This window comes from Rattus rattus, chromosome 3 (genome assembly GCF_011064425.1).
Source record: "Rattus rattus isolate New Zealand chromosome 3, Rrattus_CSIRO_v1, whole genome shotgun sequence".
In the NCBI taxonomy this organism is placed as follows: domain Eukaryota; kingdom Metazoa; phylum Chordata; class Mammalia; order Rodentia; family Muridae; genus Rattus; species Rattus rattus.
The window spans coordinates 12,006,590-12,033,804 of NC_046156.1; the positions used below are offsets into that span (position 1 = coordinate 12,006,590).

General features: G+C 42.4%; 1 protein-coding gene across 36 annotated transcripts in view; it reads left to right on the top strand.

Annotated features, from left to right (window-relative positions):
• Window positions 1-27,215, top strand: part of Adgrl2 (adhesion G protein-coupled receptor L2) — a 493,623-nt gene that overhangs the window by 343,035 nt on the left and 123,373 nt on the right. For 35 of the 36 annotated variants that reach the window (XM_032897155.1, XM_032897173.1, XM_032897166.1 and 32 more), the window contains one exon: window positions 14,133-14,305. In XM_032897155.1, the coding sequence (XP_032753046.1) occupies window positions 14,233-14,305 (73 nt within the window). In that variant the 5' untranslated portion in view covers window positions 14,133-14,232. Of the gene's footprint in view, window positions 1-7,874; window positions 9,246-14,132; window positions 14,306-27,215 lie in introns of those variants that run through there. The other variant, XM_032897160.1, reaches the window with a different exon arrangement.

Sequence of the window (27,215 nt, forward strand, 5' to 3'; positions counted from 1 at the left end):
ATAAATGCCTTGAGTTTAGTTTAAGAAGTGCTTCGTGAGAAACGCCTCCCAACCAAATTAGGACAGACGCACACATCAGACCATTTACAGAGTCTAATTATTAAAGCCTGTTAAATTTCATATTTAATACCTATGTGTCTCTTTGTAAATGAGTTGCTTAGGCTTATTGTCAATGTTGAATTTTCATATCATGGATAATTAGTTTGCAAACCCTGGTGTGATTTCAGAGTAGCCATGGCTTTTCAGTCGTCTGTGAATCGTGGACTAAAAGGTAACATTCCACCCTGTGTGCATGATGGTACAGACAGCTGGCCTTTACCTCCAAGTCATTCAGAAGCAGGGTGGTCTATGGTTGGTGACTGAACTGGATTACTGATTGGTCTTGCTTTTGCATTTTATTTTTCTTTCTTCATTCTGGGTTGGCAATTGACCCGGTCCTTGTTCCTGCTAGATAAGCACAATGACATTGACCCACATATTTACTTAGAACGGAGAGAAAGGTAGGTTTTTTTTTTAACCTATATGTTACCCCTGTTCCACGATATGTCAATGTTGAAGAGTTGCTTTACTGATAGAAGCACTTATTTTCCCATATGTTGAATATGGGGAAGTTGAATTTTACTTTAAAAGATTTGCAATAGAAAAAAATCATTCGAGTTTTTTTTGGGTGAACTTTGCAACACAGGTGTCTAATCTGTTCATGCATTTTCAATTTTTATCTAAAAGCAAAGTTAGCAGATCCAATATTAGTAGCTTCATATAATTTCACATGCTTTAGTTCTAAATTGTCAATTATAAGGGATTTGCATGTGTAACGTGTGTGCATATATGCATAAGTGTGCTTGTGTATATGGTTGTATGTATGCGTATGTGTGTGTGCATGTTTGTGTGTGTGAGTGTGTGTATGTGTGTGCATTTGTGTGTGTGTATGTGTGTGTGCTGTGTGTGTGAATGTATGTGTGTGTGCAGTGTGTGTGAGTGTGTATGTATGTGTGTGGTGTGTGTGCATGTGTGTGTGTATGTATGTGTATGTGGTGTGTGTGGTGTGTGTATGTGTATGTGTGTGTGTGTGTGTGTATGTGTGTGCTGTATGTGTGTGTGTGTGTGTATGTATGTGTGTGTGGTGTGTGTGTATATGTATGTGTGTGGTGTGTGTGCATGAGTGTGTGTACTACTATTATTGCTCTAAGTAGCATTTCAGAGTTGCTCAGGGTGATTCTTCTGGCCTGGACTAGGGCTGCAGGCTTTATTTCAGTCATAATTTGGTACCTCTCTGATTCCTCAGCCTTAAGATGAGGAGATACTGTGGGTCTACTTTTTCTCTGGAGGGGTTTGTTTGACTCCTGCTGATGCTGAGAATGATAAGGTGGTAATTTATATGATATCAATAAATTCATCTTTCTGACAGGATACTCATTTCTGTTTTGTTCATGCGTACTCCTCAGTGTTTAATTGGAAAATAGGCCTGCCCAGGAAAAAAGTACACCTTTTTTGAAAGCCCTCTGTAAATTCATTTCTAATTTAGATTGAAATGTGTCCCTACTGTACCTGTGAGCATCTGAACCCCACTGACTTCTTTTATGGCCCCCTGACCGTGCCTGTGACATCCCGTGCTATCGTTCCTTCCTTTGCCTTCCTTTTCTCCCTGGCTTCTTGCCTTCCTTCCAGAGTCTTTACTGTGGGTTTGCTTCCTGCCAGGCATTATGTTATGAATGGTATCTGGCACTTTATGATGTGATAGATGAGGAAGCCGTGAGGTCTGTTTACAATTAGCTCATGAGCTTCTGAAAATGATTCTTCAGATAGTCTTCGATATTCGAGAGCGAGCGAGTGCATTGTAGCGTGGTTAAAAATAGCATCGTCCCCTAGTGTCTTGGAGGTTGCACAGAAGCTCCAATTAGAGAAAACCAAGTGATGGACCTAAATAGGGGACAAACGATGTTCTCTAGCAGAGGACAAGTGGCCGAGGGGTTGCAGGGAGGAGGAGGAGTTAGATGTGGTGCGGACGCCCACAGAAGCAAGCCTAGTGTGGTCTGAGAACATGAATCAAACAGATCAGATCTTTACACACTGGAAAACGCAGAGAGACTGGCCATTTTCACATTTAGATATGAGATAAAAGATAAATGGATTTAGGATGATATTTTCCCCACCGTTGATTAATCTGACTTATATTTGCTGTGTTCCCTCCTCATTACACGCAATCAGGATTACAGCCAAGAAGGGCTGTGCACCAGGAGTACTTACCTTCTTCAACACACTGACTGCAGGGCTCTGCGTCTGCCCCCCTTTCCTCACCTTTGTTGGCCTTCCTGGATGCCCGTGATACCCAGCTCAGTCCCTCCTACCAAGTGTGTCCTTAGGAAGGATTTTTTGTCTGGTGGTGGTGCTGGAGCGTGGAGGTAGGGCCTTTCTCTTGCTGGGCGGGCACCCACCACTGACCCCAGTCTCTCCCCCTTCCTTGGGTTGAGACAGGGTCTTTAAGTTGTACAGTCTTGGTGAGTGTGATGTTGAACGTCCTATCCATCCTCCTGCCTCAGCCTGCCAAGGTCCTTGGATCACAGGCTCTGCCGCCAGGCCTGTTTTACTCCCAAGAGACTTAGGTTGAAGAAAGATTGGCAATTGACAATTTTTAATCAAGAGCTTAAGAAATAAAATTTCCAAGAGTTCAGTTAAAGAGTTGACATAACCTGACCCAATCCAGCTGTCAACATGATGCAACAATCGGTGGCAGGAGACCGGGCCTGCTGATTGGCTGCTTTGGTATAACCGTATCAGGTCAGAATAAAATACTTTTATGTATAAAAAAAGAGAGAGAGAGAGAGAGATCTCATACGAATAAAGACTTTGGAGTAACATCAACATGAAAGACGTATTTGCAATTTATCGAGTGAATAAATTTGACCAAGCAGAGCATTAGATTAAATATTTTTGGAGTTAGCTTGGGGTGGATGTTTTACTAATGCGATTTTTAATTTTTTATTTTCAACTTGTCTTTTTTACCTACTACATTCTCATCCTTCCTTGCAGACCCTACTTGCAGCTTCCTGTTGCTACTATATATCTCTATCTTTCTATCTATCTATCTATCTATCTATCTATCTATCTATCTATCTATCTATCTGTCTGTCTGTCTGTCTGTCTGTCTGCGTGCGTATGTACGTATGTCTGCGTATGTACGTATGTATGTATGTATGTATGTATGTATGTATGTATGTATGTATGTATCTATCTATCTATCTATCTATCTATCACATTGAGACAACACTCTATGTATTTGGGATAAGCGACAACAAACCCCCAAACTGTGCAACTACAAACCACAGCTCCATCTTTCCCAAACTGAAACAGTGCTTCAGGGGAGCCTTGGCTTTAAACACCGAGGGTGAGCTGATGTCAGCGGTGTGCTTGCCTATCTACTTACAGTTAATAAGTTAGGTCCACACACAGACCAACCGTTCGCTGTGAAAGCAGGGCTTTCTTTTCTTCTATTTCCCGATAATTTGTTCCTCTCTTAGCGTAGGTTAGCAGTCTAAGATAGGTCTTACTCATCCTTACTCAATGTGCCGGGCCAGAAGGTTTTCCAGGGACCGACAGCAGCGGCGAGGCTTCTTTAATACATAGCGTGCAAAGCCTTATTAATGCTAACAGTTGTTGCGCTTTAATCCCCTCGAATGATTGTTTGGGGCCAGCAGGAGATTTATTAGGAATGTATCCTGTGAAATTGTGTGTGTATAAGCCGCTGCTTAGATTGTAAAAAACGCTATTGGAAACTGTTTAAAAAGTTTTCGCTATAATTGGTCCGGACATATTAACTGCTAGCAGAAGTGTGTGTGTGGTGCATGTGTGTGTGTGTGTGTGTGTGTGTGTGTGTGTGTGTGTGTGTGTGTGTGTGTATGGTTGGCCCATGCGCCTTAACCTTCTTTATCATTTATCTCCTTGTATTAATGGCACTGAATTATTAATTCATGAGCCTGGGCGGGAAGAGGGAAGGCACCCTTTAAACGTGTGGCAAATTTATACTTATCGCCAGAGACATGAAAAAAAGTCATTTCGTGATATCTTTGAAATGGAAAGGACATTTTAAAACTTCATTTCCAGTAATCCACTTTACTTCCAGTAAAACACCTAGATTACTACTACCATAATATAATGTTCTTATTAAGAATTTGTAACCTCCTCTCTTCTTTGTCTTATGTGTAGAATACTGTAGAAAAGTTCAGCCTTTGTTTACTTTTCTATGGTACCTGTTGTAGCTTGAGATGTTACCCTTACGAGTCGTGTGTTATAGTTCGTTGCGTTTTAGTGGGCATTACCTTTGCAGAAAGTCACATTTGCTAAAAAAAAATAAGGGCTGGTTGTGCATCTAGGAATAAAGAGCTCTGAAAATAATCATTTGTATCCCAATTATGACTTCATAGTTATTTGGGGTGATATTAGTGGTTCGGTCTTGTAGAATGTTTAGAATTTCAGCAAATTTGAATTTATGAATTTCCCGGTGTAACTGGGACAGATCCTGTGTCTCTTGTGGTCAAGGAAGAGACAGCGGTGCCAAACAGTGTTGGAAGCTACCTTTCCAGCAGCCATTCCCATGATGCATAGGGGGCAGTTCCTAGGGTCTTCTCCCAGAGCCTTACTTTTGAGGCCCTGGTCATTCTTTTGATGGCGTTTGCATTTTCCCGAGCCTTACAAAGTAGTAAGATTGCCATGATAATGTCCTCTGTTCTCTTGTCTGGAACATTGTCCCCGACTGTCTGTTGTCAGTATAGTCGTGTTTGGGTTTTCTCACCAGCATGGCGAATGGTTGTTTTCTAAAGCCGGCAGACTGAGGGGTTAGGCGATGGCAGCAGACTCCGGTAGTCACATGTTCTTTACAGGCCTGAGAGTGTTCAGTCCTTTTCTGGCCAGAGTTTGTGCATCTTCAGGGTGGGTCAGCCATAGCCAGGCTGCTACCTAGCCATGCTCAATCCTTTAACCTTCACCACACAGTGGTTGGGTAGTGACACAGACTGTTGACTCCTACAACCTAAACTATTAACTCTCTGGTCCTTGACAGATGATGTTATCTAATCCTTGCTACCATGCTGCAGAGTCCCTGCATATAACCTGGTGGTTTTACTCTTTCCCAATAGAATGAAACGGATCGTAACTTCAGATGCAGGGGATCTAAACTATCAGTAGCCCTTATGGGTCCTTCCTCTCACACCAGCTTCTTGGGTTTGGAGAATGGAGGTCTCACTATGTAGTCCAGGCTGGCCCTATGTGTGGTCTTCCTGCTGAGACTAAAGACACCCACTGTGTGCCCACCCTGCCCCCAAGTCAGGCTCTCACTCTATAGTCCAGGCTGGCACACCTCTCTGGCATGCCAAGTTTTGAGATCACAGGTATCAGACCCGCACACATTTTTCCTCTTTTCTTGTATGTAATAAGGCAACGATAAAACAATCGCTCCCTCAAAGTTCTCTAATTAAAGTGTTTTAGAAGTCCTTATACTGTGTATACACCATATACTCTGTATATTAGTTAATAAATCAATTCATCACCAAATGAGGAAGTCTGGTAACGTTTAAACATTGAGTGAGTTTTTGTCAGTCTTTTATAGCCCTCTTTTGCTTTTTGTAAGACACTGATACTTTGTCTCCTGTGTGTCATTTGACATTTTACCAGGGGTTCTGAAATTACATTTAATTTTGAAAATCACTTTTCTCAAAACCTCAGGCCTCTTCCAACTGTTTAAGTGGGACGCACTAACCTAATTTAATGTTTAAAATTTTCAACAAAATCTTTAAAAATGTATTATATAACAACTGTTCAAAAGGACAGAGTTGGCATTTATTTCTGAAGATACATGTTGACAAATTCCTTTCTGACATTGCTTTAAACTTTTACAATAGGTTCACAGTCTTTAGCCAAGGCTATGTTAGGATTCATTGTTCTTTGGAATTAATTCTGGGAGACAACACTTTGTCCTGCTCATTTATTTGGACTCAAATGGATTCTTGTAACACTGGTAGTGGATTTAATTATTTAGAAACATTTGATATATTCCTTTTCTCTAGAAATTTAAAACGAAGCCCATAAATTTGAGTTGTTCTTGTGGACATTGATGAATACACACTACGAGGGAACTTGGAGACTTAAGAGGACCTCACCCCAGGGCTTTTTCCTCCCTGAAGTCCCTCTTGACATGCTGATTCTGACTGTCTAGTGTTCTGGAAAGGTGGAGAGTAGAATACGTGAATGGAATGAATATTCCAGGTTCCCTATGTATCGTAGCTGCCGATACAATAGGAGTTTAGTCACATTGCGGAAGCCTTTGAATGTTTTCCTTCATATTATTTAGGGTGAAATCAGCACCAGAAGGCTGCAACTGGGAAAATCTGAAAAGTACACAGTTGTTGACTTTTCCTACTCTCCTATAAGCTGCTGAAGTAGAGACCCAGATGTTTGTCAAGGGTCCCAGTTCCCAGGAGGCAGGTTAAGTGTGCCTCTCAGCCTCGAGTGACAAATGAAGTTGGTATCAGGCCATCTGAGTATACATGTGGGAGAGACGCCCATGAAGAAACTCTGTTGCTCTCTTCCAACTTGACTATGAAATATATTTGTTACTGTGAAGTTCTAAGAATTTAGTAATCACTTGTCTTGCATATTCTTTATTTGACATTTCCTAGCATATTTTAGTTCTCCATAACGTTTTAATTTAATCACAGTCTGGGTGTTTTTCAAACAATTCTCTCAGAACCCCCAAGACTAACTAGTATGTGAAATAAAGAGGAAAGCATTGGTTTCAGCATTCAAGGTCAGAACGGCCTGGGAGTTCCTCATTAGCCAATGAGAAGCAGGTAGAACGATAAAAAAAAAAAAAACCAAACAAAAAACAAAAACAAAAAAAAAAACCCCGAGACCCACTGCAGTGTAAAAGAAGCACAGAATCACTTGGTGCTGTATAAAACGGCAGTCTCCAAGGGACAGCTAGCCTGCTTACTAGTTTATTGCAAACCTGTGGTGCTGGATGCCGATGTTTTCCTTTTTTTTCAGCTTTATGCTTTACTTTGTCTTTAGTTCATTTGCTCGTGGGATCTTTGTTGTTTGAGAGAGCGTAGCCCAAGCTGACTTTGAATATGAAGTAGCCTTGCGTCAGCCTCCTGGAAACTGGAGTTACCTGCAGGAACGAGCATGCTAGGCTCCTGCTAGATATTTTTTAAAGTCACTTTTATTTTTTAAAAGATGATTTGTGTGCATCTTTCAGAATACCTCGTCACCCCAGAGAAACCTCTGGTGGTGGCAGGGTGTTGTGAGATACAGCGGGCCCGGCTGTTAGGATTTCACTTAAGGGTTGTAGACACAGACCAAGAGGGAATTTGACTACTGACTTCTAGGATAATTAAGGCGCATTGCTAATTATGTTGGAGAAAATGTTTGTGTTTGTTTTTCTGACTTAGGAGCCACTTCCCAGGTAGTTTGATTCATGAGATTTATCAGTCTGGAATAATTTGTTAATTTATAACATGTAATTGTTAGCGCTTTAAATAGCAATATAAATGGGTAAAATTAAGGGAGCTCAACTGGAAATACTAAAAATTAAGTTAATACATAGTTATCATTACCTAAGGGATGTTAGCTCTGCTCTTGTAAACATTTTGAAAATCAACTCATTATTCTTCTTGGTTTTCAGCACTTTCATAATCACAGAGTGACATTGTTTACATTTTTCATCCGAAAGTAAATTATATTAGAACACAGGCAGTGCGTTCATCTGATCCACTTCCTTAGTGGGCCCTGTGACCTTAGACTATGGGTCTATTTCCCAGCTTGCTGGACCTGCTCTGGAAGAGCCCGTATGCACGATTCTCACTTTTGTGTGGTTTGTCCGTCGAGTTTCACTTAATTTTTATTTGTTTACATGTTTGTTTTGCTAGGCCGTCACGGCTGTTTATTCATGAATTTATTCGTGTAACATGTTTTTTGACCTGGAGGGTGATCTCCCATTGGACGACATGTGTTTTTCCCTCAGTTGCGTGACAACTAGAGGTTACTCAGTAAGAACCTGCTCATGGGCGGGTTGGTGGGTAGTGGTCAAGGTCAGACTGCTGAGTGAAGTCAGAAAAGTAGCCAAGGAGACTGGGATCAGACCCTCCCAGCAGCGAGCTTTTGTATGCTCACAAGGATTACTGATTGGGCCTCTCTCCCATCTTACTTGTAGTCTTGGTGCCCATTCTTGGGTATTCAGCTAAAAACCAACAAAACCAAGCAGCCAACAACAACAGCAACAAAACCTGCCTGGGCACCGGGTGTGTGTGATGCCTTTAATCCCAGAACTCTGCAGGGAGAGCCTGGGGATCCTGGAGCAGGCTGGTTAGCTGGACCAGCCAGGATTGGTCAGCCAGCAGGCATAAAGAAGCTCAGAGGTTCAGTGAAGGACCTTGCCTCTGTGGTAAAGGGAAGAGAGATGGAGAAGATACTGACCGTCAGCCTAGGGCCTATGTACACATATGTGGGTGTATGGGAACACGTGCATGGGAACAGGGATACATGCACACGGTCTACAAACAGATTATAAACACGTACATAAATAAAGATAGCTTTTCTGGGTCAGGTGTAGTGATGTACCCCCGTGACTCCAGACTTTGGGAGGTAGAGGGAGGTAGATAAGGCTACCCTGAGCTACTCAGTGAGTCTGACCTACTTCAGCCTCTGTTTCAAAAACCCCAAATCAGCCAGCCATTCAATCAGAATAGCTTTTCCTTTCCCCAAGAAGGAAAAGAGCAATAACAGCAAGAACCCTGTCAGTATCCTCCAAACACTCTCTAGCAAGAAGCACAAAATGCATTGGTTAAAAAACAACATTCTTTTTCAAGTAGTAAGTTTGAGGAGTGTGTCGGTTTTCCGGCGTACACGGCGCAAGCGGCTGCGCCCGCTCTGTGGCTGCGCCGCCCCACCCGCTTCTGTTTGGAACTTAGGTTTCGAGTCTTCTGGGCTGTCATAAGATGTCCCCCATACTGGTTTGAAAATGACAGCTATTTGTTTTTGTCATTTCAACTGGATGGGTTTTAATGAGGAGGATGGCAGCCTGCCCCGACCGACCGTGCCTGGTGGCCACAGCTCCGGCCTCTTTTGCAGGCTCAGCAAGACTCCTAGATCATAGCATAAAGCAGACGCAAGTGGGAGAATTCCCGAAGTCTCTCTGCTCCTCTGGGCTCCAGAGGAGGGTTTAGTCCTTCACCACGAGGAGGTTTCGATAAAGGGTAAGACCAATGACCCTTAGGGGACCTTAGCGGAAAAGAGTCAGAAAGCACCTCCGGTACTGGTACCCTTGCCTGCCGGGATTAGGCACAGGGAGCGAGGAGAGGGTGGGGACTACGGGTTGGCCACGTGGTTTTAAGGTTTAGGCTCTGCCACCTCCACCCCCAATCCTGTCCTTGGGAAGGGAAGGAAATAAACTCAGAGCCCCAAGAAGCATCGGGTGTTGAGAAAGGTTCCGATGAGGGAGTTTGAAGGCTCGCTCTGGGCATCTATTGGGGAAAACCTCCCAGAGCTGTTGGCGTTTTCTCAGGTCTGAGTGAGGAGGGCTGATGCTAACCTTTCTGTTATGGACGGAACAACATTTACTTAGGGAGACTGAAAACCCTGACTGAGCCTTAGCTAAGCTGATAGGAATCTGTAACTTCCTGGGGTCGAGGGGTGTGGGCAGGCCGGTCTCTTCCCCCTACGGATTTATGTGAGTGAAATACGGACACTGCTTTTGTCTGCGCCCCCCGCAACCCCTTTCTGAGCTGGGAAGCTGTCTTAGGGTTTCTATTCCTGCCTGATAACCATTACAGTTTTACAGTGGAAATGAGATCAGAAAGACTGATTTTTGTGAAGCTACCCTTGGCTTTCATTTAGAGTCGGCATACATTAACGTGTCGGCTTCAGGCTCACCCCGTGCAGGCTTGTTTTATTTTCTGCAGTGCCAGTGTGTAGGCAGTACCAAGCAAGGACTTGTGACTCTGGTCAGTCACAGGCTTAGAGGGTTCTTTTCCCTCGTGGTGTTGAATAGCCAGTGTTCTCAGGAGTTGCTTTTGATGGAGAACCTACCTTCATTCATCCGTCGTTTCAGCAAATGTTTGTTCAATTTCCTTTTCCTTTGATTGTCGCGGATGTTAAGTTCTGTTGGAGCAATGATGATGCTTATCCGAGACTCAGCCTTCTAATCTTCTGTCCTTGTAAATGTGATTTCCGGCCCACGCCATATAATGACGTGACTGAGGACTGGTCAGTGGCGCTTCCCTTTCAAGTCATTTCGCTGACAGTTTAAGGCACAGGGATGTTTATTGCAGCTGTTAAACAAAAGGAAGAAGAAGAAGAAGAAGCAGGTTAGCGACCACAGCCGAGTCTGAAGCGTCCAGGGCTGTTGGGATGTGCACAGTGCTGAGCCGGGTTCCTGGAAGTCACTCCCCAGCTGGGAAAGGCTCCCTAGTAAGGGATACATTAATTGACTTTTACATGGCTGAGTAATAGGATGTGGAGATCTGAGGAGGTCACGGCCGAGGCAGGGTAGACGATGGCTTGTGGTTCACAGAAGCAACTTAGGATGAAATAGCTGGGATCTTGTGGAGAGTGAGACAAAAGAGCAGGACCGTTGTCCGTCAGAAGCTGGAGATTCTAATTAGAGCCTGTTCAAGGAGTCCCAGGCCATCTCCAGCTTTCCTACCGCACACGATACAAGGTATAAATAAGCTGTTACATAGTGTCACTCTGCCCATTCTTTACCCTCGCCACGCTGCGCTTCCTGATGTGTTTGGAGAAAGATTTCCTGAAAATCTGAACACAAATAAGTAGTTAATCTGAGGTACTTTTCAAAGTAATCTTTTGTTTATTGGAAGGATATTCAGTAGACCATTTCTGCTTTTGTTCCTAAGTTTTATTTTGCTTTCTGGGAACTACCTGCCCCTCTGTTTTCTGTCTGTCTGTCTGTCTGTCTGTCTGTCTGTCTGTCTGTCTGTCTGTCTGTCTGTCTGTCTGCCTATCTATCTATCTATCTATCTATCTATCTATCTATCTATCTATCTATCTATCTATCTATCTCTATCTATGCCCAGGTGACCTTAAACAGTGATCCTCCTGCCTCAGTCTGCAGCATGTTCGGATTGTAGGTGTGCAGCAGCATGGCAGGCTGTGCCAGCCTCTCTGAGCTGGAGTTTGCAGGTGGTGTGATGGGTTGGTCTGTAGCCCCAGGAGCGTCCATGTGTTTCCTTAGGCTCCAGTTTACTCCGGGAACAAAGCTTTCACCGTATTCATTCGTTCATTCGTTCATTCATTCATTCTATTCTTAGCTCATTGTAGTGTGTCAGTATTTTGGTTTTCATTAACATTTGTTCAGTGAAGGGTTGTTTTTAATTTGGATCACAGCAGTAAAATCTGACTTAGTTTTCAAAAACTGCACCCAAAGTATGAACTTCTGGAAATAAGTTTATTTGATGTAAAAGTGATTCGTCATAGGTTGTAGAACGAGGAAGATAAATTTGATATTCCTTTCCTTACTGTACAGGCAGATGAACTCCATCTTTATTCGAGTAAAATAATCCACAATTTTACACATTCCAGAATCTTCTATTTACCAGAAACAGCCAATTATACTGGGTCTCCCAGTCAAGTGGACTGTACATTGTAAAGTGTGCTTCACATTCTCAAGCCTTAAGAGTACACGGATTTCAGTGCGTAAAATCTGCTTCTGAAGTCAGTGTGCTGGCCAAAGACCACAATGGAAGTCTTGGTTGTGTGGTTTCTCTTGCCTTTCCCTCTCACAGGCTGTCCTATCTTGGCAGCTGCTTCCTACAAGGCAGACAGCAGCTCTTGATTTCTTCCTTCCTTTTCTCCCCACAAACAAGGACTCTTTCAAACAGTGGGTGACCAAAGACAGATGGATCTTGGATCGCTGTAAGAAACTGGAAACGGGTTTCAGAGTGTTGCAAGTGGGCAAGCTGCCTGTGTGGAGAGCTCGCCGAGAGAAAAGAACCTATTGGAAGGCAAACTTGGAGAGGCAGAATTCCTTGCTTGAGCATGGGGCCATCCAAAGGCTGGCTCAGCGTTGGTTTGTGGCAGTGAATGCATACCATTCACATACTGAGGTTTTTCTCAGCTGCTTGGTCAGGTGACTGAAGAGATTGAAGCCTGTGAGAAGATGCTCACTGACCAGCGGTTGGGTGTGTGAGCACTCACCTTTTGATATGTCTAATGTGGAATAGCTTTCAGCATTGGGACAGGAGACTGACGGTGGGACAGACTATCAGAGAGAGCTGGTAGGGGAAGACTATCAGAGAGAGCTGGCTGGTTCTGCATATGGAAAGGTGTCCTGTCTCCAGCATTATGTTTTGATGGCTTCCTTCTTTCTGGGTCATTCAGAGGAGGAAGAAACATGGTGGCTATTTTTGTTTTGTTTCTTTTGATAGCGAAGCTTGTACTGCCGCTCCCCCACGGCTCCCCTAGTCATGGCCACACCTAAAAAATCTCTTCAGAGCTAAAATACAGGCTGAAGCGTATATGTGCATATACAGGGGTGTAGATAGACATAGTTCTATCCCTTAACCTGTAGGCATGATAAAACCAATTCCTTATAATAGAAATGTCTTGGTCGCCTTTCATCCGAGACCGTCGTGGATTGTTATATGCAAATGCTAGAGAGTAGGTTCAGAGTAATTTGTTTCTCACATCCTTCTTGGTATATTTGTTGCTGACAGCTGTGATAATCCCTGTGTAGTTTGATGAATGTTATGTTTCAGACCATTTAGAATTTGACCGCTTCTCCACTGAAGTTACGTCATGACAGAGTGGCGGGAACTGCTAATAGGATGTGGTACATGGAGCGTCTAACAAATATGAGTAACTAGGGTGATATGACAGAACGCTCGGTGGACAGGGGACTCTTGCCTGGCTGTTACTTTTCGTGTGTTAACGATGGGATGTAAATTAGCAAGACTTTGAGTCATGTGTACAACCCGAGAGAGGCAAGGAGTAGAAGTGGCTTTATCTTCCCACTGTATAAAAATCTACAGCTAACACTGGGGTTGGTAGCTCTGTGGTAGAGGTCTTGCTTAGCAGATATTAGACCTTGGGTTCGATTCCCCAGTCCTGGCCACCGCCCAACAGCAAACACCAATCAATTTCACAGTTGCAGCTTGTGAAGGGTTCTTTAACAGTGGTTTCCTTACCGTGGATAGCCGGACCGGGAGGTTCAGGTATACTTAGGAGCTGTCTTCATTGCATGTGAATTGTAAGGCTCTGTGGCTCCTTAAGTATCCTCCAAAGAAGTAGACCAGTTGTCTGGAAGGCTCCCAGTGGTCTATCCCTGGGATCCTACGAGCTCAGGTTGGAATAGAAAGATCCTGGGTTTCACCATAACCTAGAATTAGATGCTGTTTTAAAAAGAAAAGAAGTCCCCAATGCCCTTGACACAGTGCTCAGTCTGTGGGTGTATATTCAGGTCCAGTAGACTGGGTGATGTTCCTTTCATCTCAACTCCCAACTTACTCAAGAAAGCCAAGCCGTGAGACCCAAAGCATTAAAAGAAAGTCGCCTTGAGACTGTAACTAACTGCTCATTCATTCTGGGACTCGTTAGCAGGGAGGCGGTGGTTGGAGATGGCGTTCTGATTGCCTGTGTTGTAAATGGACACACCCACATGTTATCAACCGTTTACCTTTGTTGAGAGAAATGACCTCATCAGCTCTGCGATCTGTTATACAAAATACTAAATTACATTGATCAACAAATGCTCACGTATTTATGCATTTATCTGTGTTCTAAAGCTAGTTCTTTCATCAAAAGTTTAATGTCATAGAGAGACGGATGTATTACCTCAAATGATTTTGTGAGATTCCGTGCTTTCCTAAGGTAATATTACTAGAATAATCACACACACCACACACACACACACACACACACACGCACACACACACGTCTACACATTTTGGGAGTTTTTGTCAGCACGTCTCAGACATTGTGTATGCAGGAGCAGCTGCCTTCGTGGATATGAAATGAGCATGTGTGTCACAGTTAAGAAATGGAGATACGGGAGTTCTGTTACTTGTGCATTTGCTGTGACGACATACCAAGGTCTTAGAGTAAGTGATTGATTTGTTTGTTTTTTTCAGATATGAGGATCAATGATGCAGACTGCTGGGCTCGATGAAGCTGGGCATTTATAACTAGATTCATTAAGGAATACAAGGAAAATATTTAAAGGGATCAATAATGGTGTCTTCTGGTTGCAGAATGCGAAGTCTCTGGTTTATCATGATAATCAGTTTCTCACCGAATACCGAAGGTAAGACACAGTCCTCCTTTCTTAAACCCAGGAGAACCTTGGGGATCTCACTGGCTTTGTGTTAAAGTGGCTACGTTCTTAGTGTGTTATTTTAAAAATGGGCGTTGAATTCTGTTTTTGTTTGTTTGTTTGTGATTAAATTGCTTCCATTGCACTGTTTTCTGGTATAAAAAGTGCTAGGCGCCTTATTTTGTATTTTATATCAGATTGTACATTTAAAAAATATTTCTCAACACGTTCCGGTTGCCTTTAGCTTTTTCTTTCAAACTCTGGTTTCGAAGTCCCAGTTCTCAGTTCTGCTTCTGAGCCATATTAGGGCAACATGGGAAGTTAGATTTCTCATCTATGAATACACAGGCACACTCTGCAGTATGAACTGTTCTTAAAGAAAAATATCAACTTTCCCTATACTTAAGAAGGACAGCATTTCTACCACTGAATTACAACTCCAGCCCTCATAAAAATGTGTAAATTATAAATAATCGTTGAGTGTAGTTTTCATCTCAGAGCTAATTTTCAAAGAAGTACACTGCTCATGGGTTGGTAATTTTTTTTTTAATTTTAAATAGTGAAAACTATCATTTATTAATTTCTAAATGGATTTTTTGATACCCATTATTTATAGTCTTCGTTAATACTCATATTTAAAAAAAAACAAACCTCATCCAGGTGCTCTTTAGACCAGGCTGGAGGATACCACCTAGTAAAACCCAGCTAGAAGATCAGGGCAGTGTCTGTGTTTAGCCTGAGAGACCTTAACTTTAAAAGATCTTTTAGATCTGCATACATACAGTGGATTGTTTAAATCTCAATATAGTAAAGCACTGGACTTACTATGTACACCTTTCAGAGTTCCAGTTTTTACATATTAATAGAATGATAGGGACATTAAGTATCTACTCTAGAAAAGCCGTTGTCTGTTGTCTTTGTTGTCTGCTGTCTTTGTAAAGAACTTTTAAGGAGCGCAACGTTTTCATTTTGTCAAACTGAATTGTTCCTATGACTTGGTTTAAAGTTGTGTTTTCTGCCTGGTCTCCCTGGTTATACTCACATCGGATATATTAGCACAACTTAATGATGTAATTTAAATGATTAACATACTTAGAGATGTTTGGAAATGGTTCCGTATTCGGAACACACATTCCCTTGGAAGTTATACGCAGGCTGGTATTCCATTCAGAGATGACACAGTTCTCTGCTTTGGAGGGGAAGATAGGAAGTCTGAAAGCGTACGGTGTTGAATAACTAGTTACTATAATGATAAGCAGGTGGAACCTGAGTTTAATAATATGAATCTCAGGCTTGGGTTGCTGTGAAAGTCATATGTATGGTCTATAATTTTGCATCTGTTTTTTTATTTTATTTTATTTATTTATTTATTTATTTTTTTGGGAAAAACGCTGTCTGAATTCCCGCTGTTAGATTTGAGTGTTTTTATACATTGGAAAAGATTCCAGGTGTGGACCAACGGCTCATTAGTCCAATAATGAAAAATTTTCCAATCAAGGTGGAGAGCCCTCTGCCAGCACTGTAGCCTCGCCCTGCGGGGGGCAGCGTGCAGAGGCTTCTTCATGACACGCGGTAGTTTTATTTCGAGTGTCACCTCTCGGGTCAGGATTCATATCCGCTCTTAAGAGAAATTTCATTTTTGCCTCATCAGGCTAGGGGTGTGTTGCTTTTGAAGGAATTCCCTCCTACTGGCAGAAAAAGAGCCTGAGAGGGCCTCACACTGCTGGCTTGAAGAGCAGCCTCAGTGGGCACGCACTGCCGGAACGTGTAGGCGGCGGCGTGCAACTTTGTCTTAGCAGAGTCGCATACGACACTGGCCGCCTTTATTACCAGAAATCAGATAATGACCTGAGGATGCCCGTTGAGAAACTAATCAAAGTTAGGTGTTCAGGCTACGGGGCAGAAGCGGAGCTCCAACTCTCAGCCATTAAAGCACTTCCTACATGATTTTTCCGTTTCTTCCTTCCTTTCACTGTGCGTGCGTCTGTGCGCGCGCACGTGCTGGGACGTGCGGTCTTCTCGATTTGTGGAGGACAGAAGACAGCCTAGATGGCTCTGTTTTGTCACACCCTGGAGACTCACTTTCTAGGATTCAAGGTGTCAGAAATGAACTTGGAGCTAGGCTGGTTCCATTGAGCCCCAGTAATCCTGTTGTCTCTGCCCGCACAGGGCCATGCCTAACTTTTTACGTGGCTTCTGTGATTTGAACTCAGGCCCTCTTTCGGTCTGTAGAACAAGCTCTTAGTGGAGGTCTGGAGTCATCTCCTCACTGTTGACTCAGCAGAGATGAGAGCTGTTTGTACCATTTCCGGTGTCCTCGTGACCGCTCCGTGGAGGTTGCGTAGCTGGGTTTGTCGCGCTTTGCTCTTTATTTGGTGTTGAACCTGAGTGGGTTCTTGAGATTAAGAGATGCACACAGTAGGCCTCTAACTCGGGAGCTTATGCTCATTTGCTGGGGATGGGGGGCTCACGAACCCATTGGAATTCAACAGGGCATTGCAGTGTGTGGGACACCCCGGGATGTACCAAGCCCAAGGGCAGGATTGGATTCATGGCATTATTTAACCTGCTTTTGCCAGTTCATTGCCCTTTCAGTAGGATCCAAAGAAGTAAGAGTTTTCATAGCACTAAGGATGAAAGACAGGGAAGGCCCCAACCAAGCCGTGCACCCCCTGAAGTTCATGGCCATGTTTACATCCTCGGGGGCTTTTATTTTCTCCTGTGGACACGCTTTATCCTTGGAAGCAGACGGAGGCTTTGGGTAGTGTTGAATTCGGTCTGTGTCAGTACCCATCAAAGGTGGACCTCCAGATTTGTGAGGGGTCTGTCCGGCTGTCTGTCAGTGGTTAGGCAAATCTTGGCGCTATGACACATTTCTTGTGCAAATTCTGGCACTTGTGTTATTTGTGTTACCTTCCCAGTTCTGGGTGGGGATGCAGGTCCTTGTGCTTGCTGGGGGGTACTCTGTCACCTCCCTGCGCCCTCACTGCTTCCTGGGTGTACCCATAAAAGCCAATTCAGTACTCAGTGTTTTAAGGTGATAAAGCTAATGATTTGAAAGGTTAGCTGCAAAAAAAAAAAAAAAAAAGGGTTAGCTGCTTGTTTTCTGTTTGTCCACCAGTTTATTGTGTGATTTTTTTTCCCCCCTCAAACTAGAGACAATGTAACTTTGAGATCGTAGTGTCTCTGCGTAAACAGGGATTGTATGAAGGCCATACTTTGAGATGTTTTGTAAACTTTCCATTTAATTGATTCATATTTCTGTAGCGCTAATCTTGCCTTTTACCAGGTAGTTCTCTTGAGAACCTGGTGTGCTTTGATTATTTTGGCCAATTTTTTTTATAAGCATAGTAACCCCCTGTGGAATCATGTATCAGTAAGAAGAAAAGTAAATTGACTTTTTGTGTCCTAGGGAATTAAATTATGCTATATAATGGGACCCTGGCAAGTATAAGGCAGACAGGTGAGAGCTCGCTCCAGTGACAGGTTACAAAGAGCAGCATTTGTTCAGCAAGGCAGGCAATACAGACTTTAGGCTGAGTCCTTTATGCAATAAATGTATCGTTAGACCTCAGAGCTCAGAGTCTAGGTAATTAACTCAGGTTACACTGTTGCTTATCACAGACTCAAAGAAAACTGTTGTAATAAATGCAGATGGCAAATAAAGATTCACATTCTTATAAAACTCTAGAAAAATCTGAGAACATACTGGTGAATATAGTTGAAAGCCAGTTTCTAAGTGGCTTTTTACACTAATGCTATTTGACTAAATTGATATTTTTTTAATATCAGTAGCTATGGATAAGTATGAATTAGGGAAGTTATTTTGGTACACTAATATTTCAGAATAGTCTGAGTTTTGTGGGGAAAAGTGATTCTTCTCCACCACTAAACTGAAGCGAGAGTAAAGCATTTTAGATCACTAGAGTCATTTCTCTGTAATTCACATGGTACATAAATATGTATTCACATGAGCCTGCATATGCACACATGCACATACACCACATGTCAGCTTCCCAGAATCAGGGAACGTTGACGTCTGGTTTCCAGTAATCAGCCAGTCTGCATCCATCCCGGAAGATCTCATTGTGCTGGAGGAGGGAGCAGGAGATTAGGATGATAGTGTGAGAAGTACCAGGTCCTCACCACAGGCTAGGCAGTTCTGTCACTAAGTCACGGGTCCTTCCTAGATTGTAAGGTTTGAAAATTAATTTTGAAAAAGATTGTGGTTTTTTTTTTAATTTACTATGATTCAGAAGTTGATAAAACCATTCGCTTTCTTGGGGTTCACATTTACATTTTTAGTTTTATTTTATTTATTTTTAATCCGGGGTGATCAAGCTCCCCGAACATAATTTGTTTGATTTTTGTCTTGTTTCCTTAATCTGTTTTGCCAGTGAATTAAGGAAAGGGGAGAAAAATTGAAATGGCCACAGTAAATTACAAAAATCCCATCAGCGGCCGGGGGTGAGCGCAGTTCAGTGGCCCTCCTAGGCTCAGCCTGGTGTTTTCAGGGAGGCCTCTTGTCCTTTTTCTTCCCAGAAATGCCTGCAGGCCTCCTGAGCAGACTCACGGAGGCCATGTGACTTCACAGCCTAGGCCGATCACCTACTTTTGTTCATTTCAGTGTGTTTGATTAGTTGATGTCTAAAACGTGAATTTCCAGCAAGGTACGTGGGGATTTGGCTGTATGACTCCTATTAAACTTAATGGAAGTCATAACTCCCATTAAATTAATAGGAATTGTGTCTGTGTTCCTTGCATAGCTAATGCAACCTCATTGTTTAAACTCGGGGATGGGGAAATTAGCATCCTTTCAAAACAAGGCATTTACATTTTTTCCTCCCCGTATTTATATTTCTAGTGCAGACTGGTGCTTATTTTGCTCTTTAAGAAGGCGAGCACTTAACTCTAGCTCCTCTTAGCGCACCTAAAACAGTCCCTATTGTGCCTTGTGTAGTATAATTTGACTGTGTTCTCCATAGGTAGTGATGTACAAAGGGGTTTAACAAATGTAAATTTAATCCCACTTATAAATTGTACCAGATAGGGTCATATTTGAACACGATGTATAGCAATAGAATTACTTAGTTTCCAGCTCAAGATATATATTTATGTATTTTCTGAATGCGAAGTAAAGTTGCATAAATTAAAATCCCAGGTTATGTGCCCACGTGCATTGAAAAACTTTCTTAGTAGTATACTTAGGTCTTGAAAAAAAAAAACATTTATTTCATTTCACTTGTTTGTTTTTGAGACAAGGTCTCTCTGCATAGCCCTGGTTGTCCTGGAGCTCGCTTGTGTAGACCAGGCTGGACTCCGCCTCCTATCCACCTGTGTCTGCCTCCCCCGAGTGCTAGGATTAAAGGTGTGCAGCTCTGTGCTTGGCAGATTGGTTTTGCTCGCAATTAAGTATCTGTGTGCATGTCTGTCTGTCTACTCGGCAGCTCTGTGCACGTCAGAGGGGCAGCCATGGTAGCCTGAGGTGTCTGAGTTCCAGCCATTGGTAGCCTGAGGTGTCAAGTTCCAGGCTGTTGGGAGCCACCCGCGGTGGGGCTGCAGGAGCCAGGGGGTACCTTTCCAGTCCCCTATGTGGGTCATTAGTTCTCAGAGCTAATGTGTACTGTTTCCCAATTGGAGACTAAATTCGGGAACGTGATTCCCTCTCCCCCCCTTTTTCCCTTTAATTCTGACTTTCTGTTGTATTCTGGTTTTTTTTTTTTTTTTATATCCCTAGTGTGGCAAAAATATTGTTCAGCTAGTCTTTTGTTTCACTAATCAGTCTTTCCATGACTGTTGAAAACGTACCGTAAATCAACATGTCTGTCACAAACAGCCACCTCCAAACCGCACTCGCATTATGTCCTTGACTGTGTCTGCCCTTCCTGCTTTAATTTTCAGATGGGAAAGCCTGGATCAAATATTTATAGTTGTTATGATTTTTCTCAACATAAAGTACGTTCTAGAAATAACCGGTTTCACGTACAAATCAGTCATTTTTCACCTTTATTGTTCCATTGGCAACAATCAATAATGCATCAAAGGTAGCTTAATTAGAAACACTAGCATCGAAAGCAGAACCCTTTTGGAGGCCTTCCATTCCGTTAATTATTTGCCATTCATTTGTTTCAGTTTTGAGACCCACTTCCTTTATCTGTGACGCAACGTGCGTTCTTTTGCTTTAAAAATCTACCACAGGTTTGGGTTGCTAAATCAGAGGAAAGGATGCTAGGAATGACGGAACATAACTATTAATGAGGCCCCGGTATGCCTTGAAAACCCGATCTATCTTCCAAGTTACTAAGGGAGCGTCTCACTGAAACATATGCTCGCTACCCCATGGTAGTCTCATTTCTCTTCACCTCCTCTGCCTGACAGAGAATGACATATGACAGCCATGCAGGCTACATGTATTAGACATCAGTGTGGATTAGCGAATATCTCCTGACATCTTTCAACCCTGCCTCTGAACTCCTTTTGTCAACTTGACAGAAGTGATTCCAAGAGAATACTAGTCCCGGCCTTGGGATCTCGTGGCTAAAGTGCAAAGCTGAGAAGGGGATTCCCTATCTACGCTCCAGGGAGCACAAACAACATTTATAATCTCTTCTTATCGGCATGGGGGCTCGCCCGACTTTGACTTTCACGTCTGGCATGATTCTTGCATTGAGAGCTCATTTTTCTTTAAAAGTATCTGCCCCCTTTTATTCTGAGTGTGAACGCAATGCATCTTCATGGGGAGACGTAGAGACTTTAAAGGAATCATGATAACTAAGCGTAATAAAATGTAATGAAAGCATAATGTTTACACCTTGAACCTTTTATATTATTTCCTTTAGACACATCTTATCTTATTTTCTACAGTGGACATAGTGATGCTGTCGATAAACACAAAGTCATGTGGAAGCAAAGATAAATTCATTTGCATCTGTTATGGTGATAATGGCTTTAAATAGATGTTTTAAAATTCACGGTGTATAGATTTAAAAAGGTTTGCCTTAGCCCTCACTTACCAGGCATTTGTTCTTAGTTTTTTTTTGTTTTTTTTCTAGGTGTTAACTAGATGAACACCTTCATAGGAAATATTTGTTTTGAGGCCAGTTGTTTCCTAAGGCTGGAATCCTAGAGTTCTGACGAGACGGGGTGTAGGCACCTGAGTGCCTTTCCAAGAGGGTCCCTGCTGATAGTCAGAACAGGAGAACGCTGATGTCTGTATGCTTTATTAACGGATACCAGATAAAGGCCTTCCTGCTGTATTTCTGACTTGAGGACTGCTTGTGAGGATAAAGACTTTTTTTTGTAGCCTTGATTGTCAGGCAGTTGGATTTTTCATGTGAACTTCTCTTTTGTTTTGTCAGCCTTTTGGTCAGACTACAAAACGTTGACGATAGTAGACTCATGGCGTTTTTATTTTAAAAAGTATTTCCTAGGTAGCCTGGTAAGTTTAGTATTTATCTTGCTTGGACACGTTCCTACATAAGAATTTAAAATGAGAAGATTGTCTAATAAAACAACAATTAAATGTGAAATAACTATCCTGATTTTGTTACGTTTGCTTTATTTCCCGTTTCCCCTCTGGTTTATACCTGTTTTCCTTTAATTTTTTCCCCTATTTTTATGCTAAAACCTCTTACATCCATGTCTTAAATGTTTCTTCATTTGCATTTTCCTTTGACTGTTAAATATTTTTAATTGAAATTTGCCAGTGCTCGGGGTTGAACCCAGGGCTTTATTCATGCTAGGCAAATAAATGCTCTACCCCTGGCTAAGTCCTCAGGCCCAAAACTCTGAAGTTAGTTAAGTTAAAATGAAGCGAATGCATATGAACCCAATTCTCTGTGTGGTTAGAGTTGATATAAAGTCAAGGTAAGACCAGATTTATTGTGGCAGTTGTTATAAACAAAAACAGAAAAGTAAAGCATAGAAAATAACACTTTTAAAAATTTTTTCAGTGATTTGTCCTTGCTTTGAAGAGATTTCTTTTTGCATGGAGCCTTAAAATGACAAAAATCAAGATTTGGCTTTATGCAATAGATGGGTGCATAGATTGTTACGAAAGGTAATAGGGAGGAAAGTTGTGACTATCTAAATTAAATATTTACAAATAATTAAAAAAAATTAAAGTTGTAAATAATTAAAGCTGACCACAGAGACAACACATCTTAGAAATCCTTCAGCTTTAGGAAGAAAGAGTTCCCTGGAATGGGATAGATTTGGATAATTCCTTTGTGTTTTGTGGGAGGGGTTGCTCTGCCCAGAACCGCTAGGTAAAAGTCTCTTTTACTTCCTTGCATATTTATACGTTGCTAAGTATCCTGTTAGCATCTGTTTCTGTTTCACTGTGTATCTGTGGCTTGGTCCATCAGTCCTTGTCTCCCCTACTCCCGAACCCCCACCCCCACACCTCCATCTTCCTTTGGTTTTCCTTTCCAGGACTGGTGGGCCATCCCTCTGCTGAAAATCCAAACATTTGAGTGCCATGTGCTGTTTTAGTCATTGCCTGTGGCCTTTGCCCTAAAGTCTTGGAAATGGTCCCAAACCTGAAAGACTCTGAAATCAGGACTAATTCTGGTCCTAAATATTTTAGAAAAGACCTAGTCAAGATCCAAAGTGGATGATTCACAGCCTGGGGTTAGATTCAGTTAGTGCTGTCCCTGTTTTGACTGAAGCCAGCCACTTCAGCCACTTCAGTGGTGGCACTGAAACCCACTTTTTGTTTGTTTGTTTTTGTTTTGTTCTTAAGGTTGCAGGGCTGTGGGTGGTAGTAGTGTCCGGTGATTCGGACTGGAATCTACTTAGGAAGGGTTCCGGGATTTCTTGGAATGGCTGCTCGGAGATTGGTAGCGTAGAATTTTTCACTTTACAGGTGAAGAAGCTAAATCCTAGTAAGGAGTGTTCTCTCACCAAGGTCTCCTTACTGAGGGGCAGAAGTTGAGAGAAGTCATGCTGAACCCTAAAAATCAGAGCCAGCACAGTGTGTATGGGAATTTACTGCCGGTGCCTGTGAGTCACGTGGGGGATCCGAAGACCTGGATTCCGAGTCAGTGTCTGGGGTGGGCTTGAATCATGACTTACGAGTCCCCGAATATCAGCCACTGATAGTCTCTCTGAGGAGATATGTATCCTGGAGACGTGGTTATTAAAACGTTCAGGCGATCAGAATTTGCATGATAGTGATTTCAGTCATTGCAAGTCATTTGTTGTTTAACCCAGACAATGTGTTTGGAATACCGAGGCAGCAGCATGCTCAGTTCTATGACCCTTATTAAGGGAAGAGTGGAGGAGGCTCAGGATGCAGGGAGCCTTGTTAGATTTTGTTACGTTTTAATCCCAGTTTGTATGCTTGGCGATGACCTTTTATCTGATGATTTGCTTTGGAAAAAAAAAAGTCCCTGAACACACAGGCAGCCTGGCCTCTCCTTAATTCCCTCTATACCCAATTGGCCTGCCCTACTTTTATTTTACCCTACACAGATACATTATTTTAATAGCATCTTAATACATTGTTGTATTGTTTAAAGTAACAGTTAAGGAGCAGTCGCCTAGAGTGAAACACTGTTCTTTGTCCTAACTCAGCTGGAGAGAGTTTATTTTGCTTCATTTTCCTGTCATTCTTTTCAATAACTGAACAGTCATCATTTCACTTCAGTTAGGTTCTGTGGCATTTTAGGGCTGCGAGACTGCAGGCCGGGTCAGAGTACCTCAGTGTTAACAGGTCACGAGAGGTGGCTTAAGGGAATTTTGTGTGCTTAGGGTCATATAGTATTGTCACTTGGCAATGTAATGAGAGGTGCTCTATTTGTTTCTTTTCATAGCAGATAATATTTCGGTGTAGTAGAGGATCTAATCCTTTATTTCTGCCTTTCAAGGACAAAAATAGGTTACTGATAATATTTAACTTTACAAGAATGAAAACTGCTAATTAAATGCGTCTTCAGTAGTCTCTTGAGTCCTTGGAAGCCGGGGTTAGAGTAAAGAGCAGATTTGGAATAAGAAAGTTGGCTATGGGTACTCTGGGTAATTTTCTTTTCATTGTTGATAGAGGTAAAGAATTTTAGACTTGGGGTGTCAGCTTGGAGATTCGTAGTGCAGAGTCTAACACTTCACAGATGGAAGAGGAAACCCGGAAAGGTTGGGCTTCCATTGAGCTTTGATGGCTGAGCCCCGTTTTGTCCCCACAGAATGTTACATTTGCCATCAGATGGTTGACAGATATTTCCACGGCAGGAGAAATGAAACAGTCTCCAGACTACGTTGTACACCATTGTTTAGCTTAGTAGCTATTTTCAAAGAGAGAATTTGTCTCAGGGCCTTCTTTGTTCAATGTCACTGCACATTAAAACTCTCTTGATGAGCAGTGTGGCCACACATCTCTGACCTCAGTACTTGCAAAGAGTGAGGCAGGGGGATCACAAGTTGAGACTACTCTGGGCTAATTTGAGGCTTACCCGAGCTATATAGGGAGATTCTATCTCACCTCCTTCTCTCAAAACAGCAAAACAAAACAAACACCAAGGCTATATTAAAATTGACCTTTGCTTGGCAACAAAATAACCCAGCTATGCAGACTCAGCGACTTTGAAAACATCTTTAAAATTCATAGCAAGAATCCTATAGTTTTCTAAGTACAGTTTCCCTCTGAAGTTACCAGATCTTGATGAAATGATAGGCGATTGGTATTCTGAAAGCCTGGGGGTAACTATAGATAGTTTGTATCTCTCAGGAATTGTCATCATCAAATAAAGTGAAGACTCCTCCCCCACTTCCAATCCTCCTTCCCGTCAGGCAGTGGGTGTCATTCTTCCTCTTTATTCAGCTGGCCACAGGAAGCTTGCTTAATCCGGGCCACTGTTGTTAGAGTTTCAGCAAATAGAGCACCCTGAATAGCTCTCAGAAGCTCTCGCTCTCCTCCCCGCTCTCCTCCCGTTAACTGCGGTTGCCGCAGATCCTGCAACCCTGCTCTCTTTACTAGAAAGCTTGCCTCCGAGAGCCGTCGTCCTGCTCTCTGAACAGTGCTGTTAATTGATGGCGAAGATCGGGTGGAAAATCTTCAGTGATTAAACAGTTCTGGAGAGAGGTGTGATGCCAGTTTGCAAGGTGGTAAATCTTTTCCTCTCAGTCCCATCTCTGCTTGAACTAGAATGCTGGATGCAGGGGGGAAGAGTGACGAACACCTAGACGCATTCAGAAAGGTTAAGCAAAGACAAAACCGGAACCATTTAAGTGACAGCATTTGACTCTTTGAATTAACTTCGTGTTTGGCTTAATTTGTGACCCTAATTATTGCCAGCATTCGTGAGTAGATTTTTAGTATAGCATCCTGTAGGGATTTGTAACTAAGGCAAATGTAAGAATCATATAATTTCAAGTGCTTCTGTTCAAAGGATAAGACAAGTTAAAGGCGTGATACTGTAAAATTCTGACAAGGTGTGAACAGGTAGTTCTAATCATTTTACTCAAAAAATTAAACTAAGTTTAAATTAGAGTAATGCTTTGGTCTTTGGAAAGCTGATTTCATCAAAACTAGTGAATCCACATGTCTTCAGGTCACATATTTTAATATGGTAGCAAGACTCTAAAGAGAAGACAAATTTACATTTATTGCAGTGGATACTACATAGGTTTGCTTTTAAGTCCTTGGCTATAGTTTAAAAGACAGTTTTGGAAGAGAAGTCCTCATGTGTAACTGGAAAGGCTGGCTTCGGTCACTTGAATTTTGCAGTGCATTTCAGTTGAGTACGGATCAGACTTCATTTGCATAGTTGACATACTGTGACAATTTAAGGACACATCAAACGGTTGACACTGTACCACCGCAGGGAGTAGAATGGCTCAGGTTCTCATACACCCTTCCCGAACTCTCTCACTCTCCACATATAGGCTTTTGAACCCTTCCGTTGGTCCAAAGCTACTCTGACCTGGTCATTGGTAGATGCTAGCCTATTGATTACTAATGTATATGGTGGAGCAGAAATTAGCAAGTATCTATCTGCCAGCACCACAAGTTAATTTTGAGGGGTCAGTAGGATACGCTACAAGGCTCTCTGTTCGTGCAAAGTTATGAGATAGTATCCTTATCCTACTGTGGTCTCAATCTTCAGGTCATTCCTCTCTTCTCTCCTTCCCTTTCCTCTCCCCATACATCTGCTGTGTGTTAACATCACAAATTCTATGACTATATAATGTTTCTTTTCTGGTATGGTGACACATCCCTGTGGTCTCACCAATTGCGAGGTACAGTCTGGATGTTTGGAAATTTAAAAACTAGCCTGGGCTACTTGACTTCCTATCTCAAAACAAAACAAAACAAACAAACCAAGTGACAGTGTCCCATTCAAAACAATGCTGGTCATTTTGTTTTGTGTTTTAATTTTGGTGAGGGTTACTTTTGAAAACTGGTTTCTTTTGGAAGCTTAAGAGAAAGACAAAATACACAGATCCTCTGAATCCATAGAACACCACAGTGGAGCGCAGTAAACTACTGCCCAGGAGTGGTTAATGAGCACGGAGACTGACCAGTAGCAGCGAGAGCTTGCTTTTATTGGACAGGCTGATTTATCGGCACCTCTCTCCCCTACCCAGCAAGGCTCTGATTTTACAAACTCTTACATTTCCATTTATACGTTCCAGTGAATTCCGCGAGGCTGGTGACAATATTTTATTCATGTTTTTTATTTGTAATAGCGCTAAGATTAATGTACTCCTGTGTTTTAGTTGATTCCAAAACACAGTCAAGGAGATTTAGCACCCAGGTAAGGTTTTAAATACGTTTCACTCACAGGCCTGCAGGTGCTCTAGTCAGTACCCAGGAGCAGTTGTGTGCAGACAGGAGGCCTGGGGACACCCAGCCTGCAGAGTGTCACTGGGCGCACAGCTGAGGATTAGTGTATTGAAAACTTAA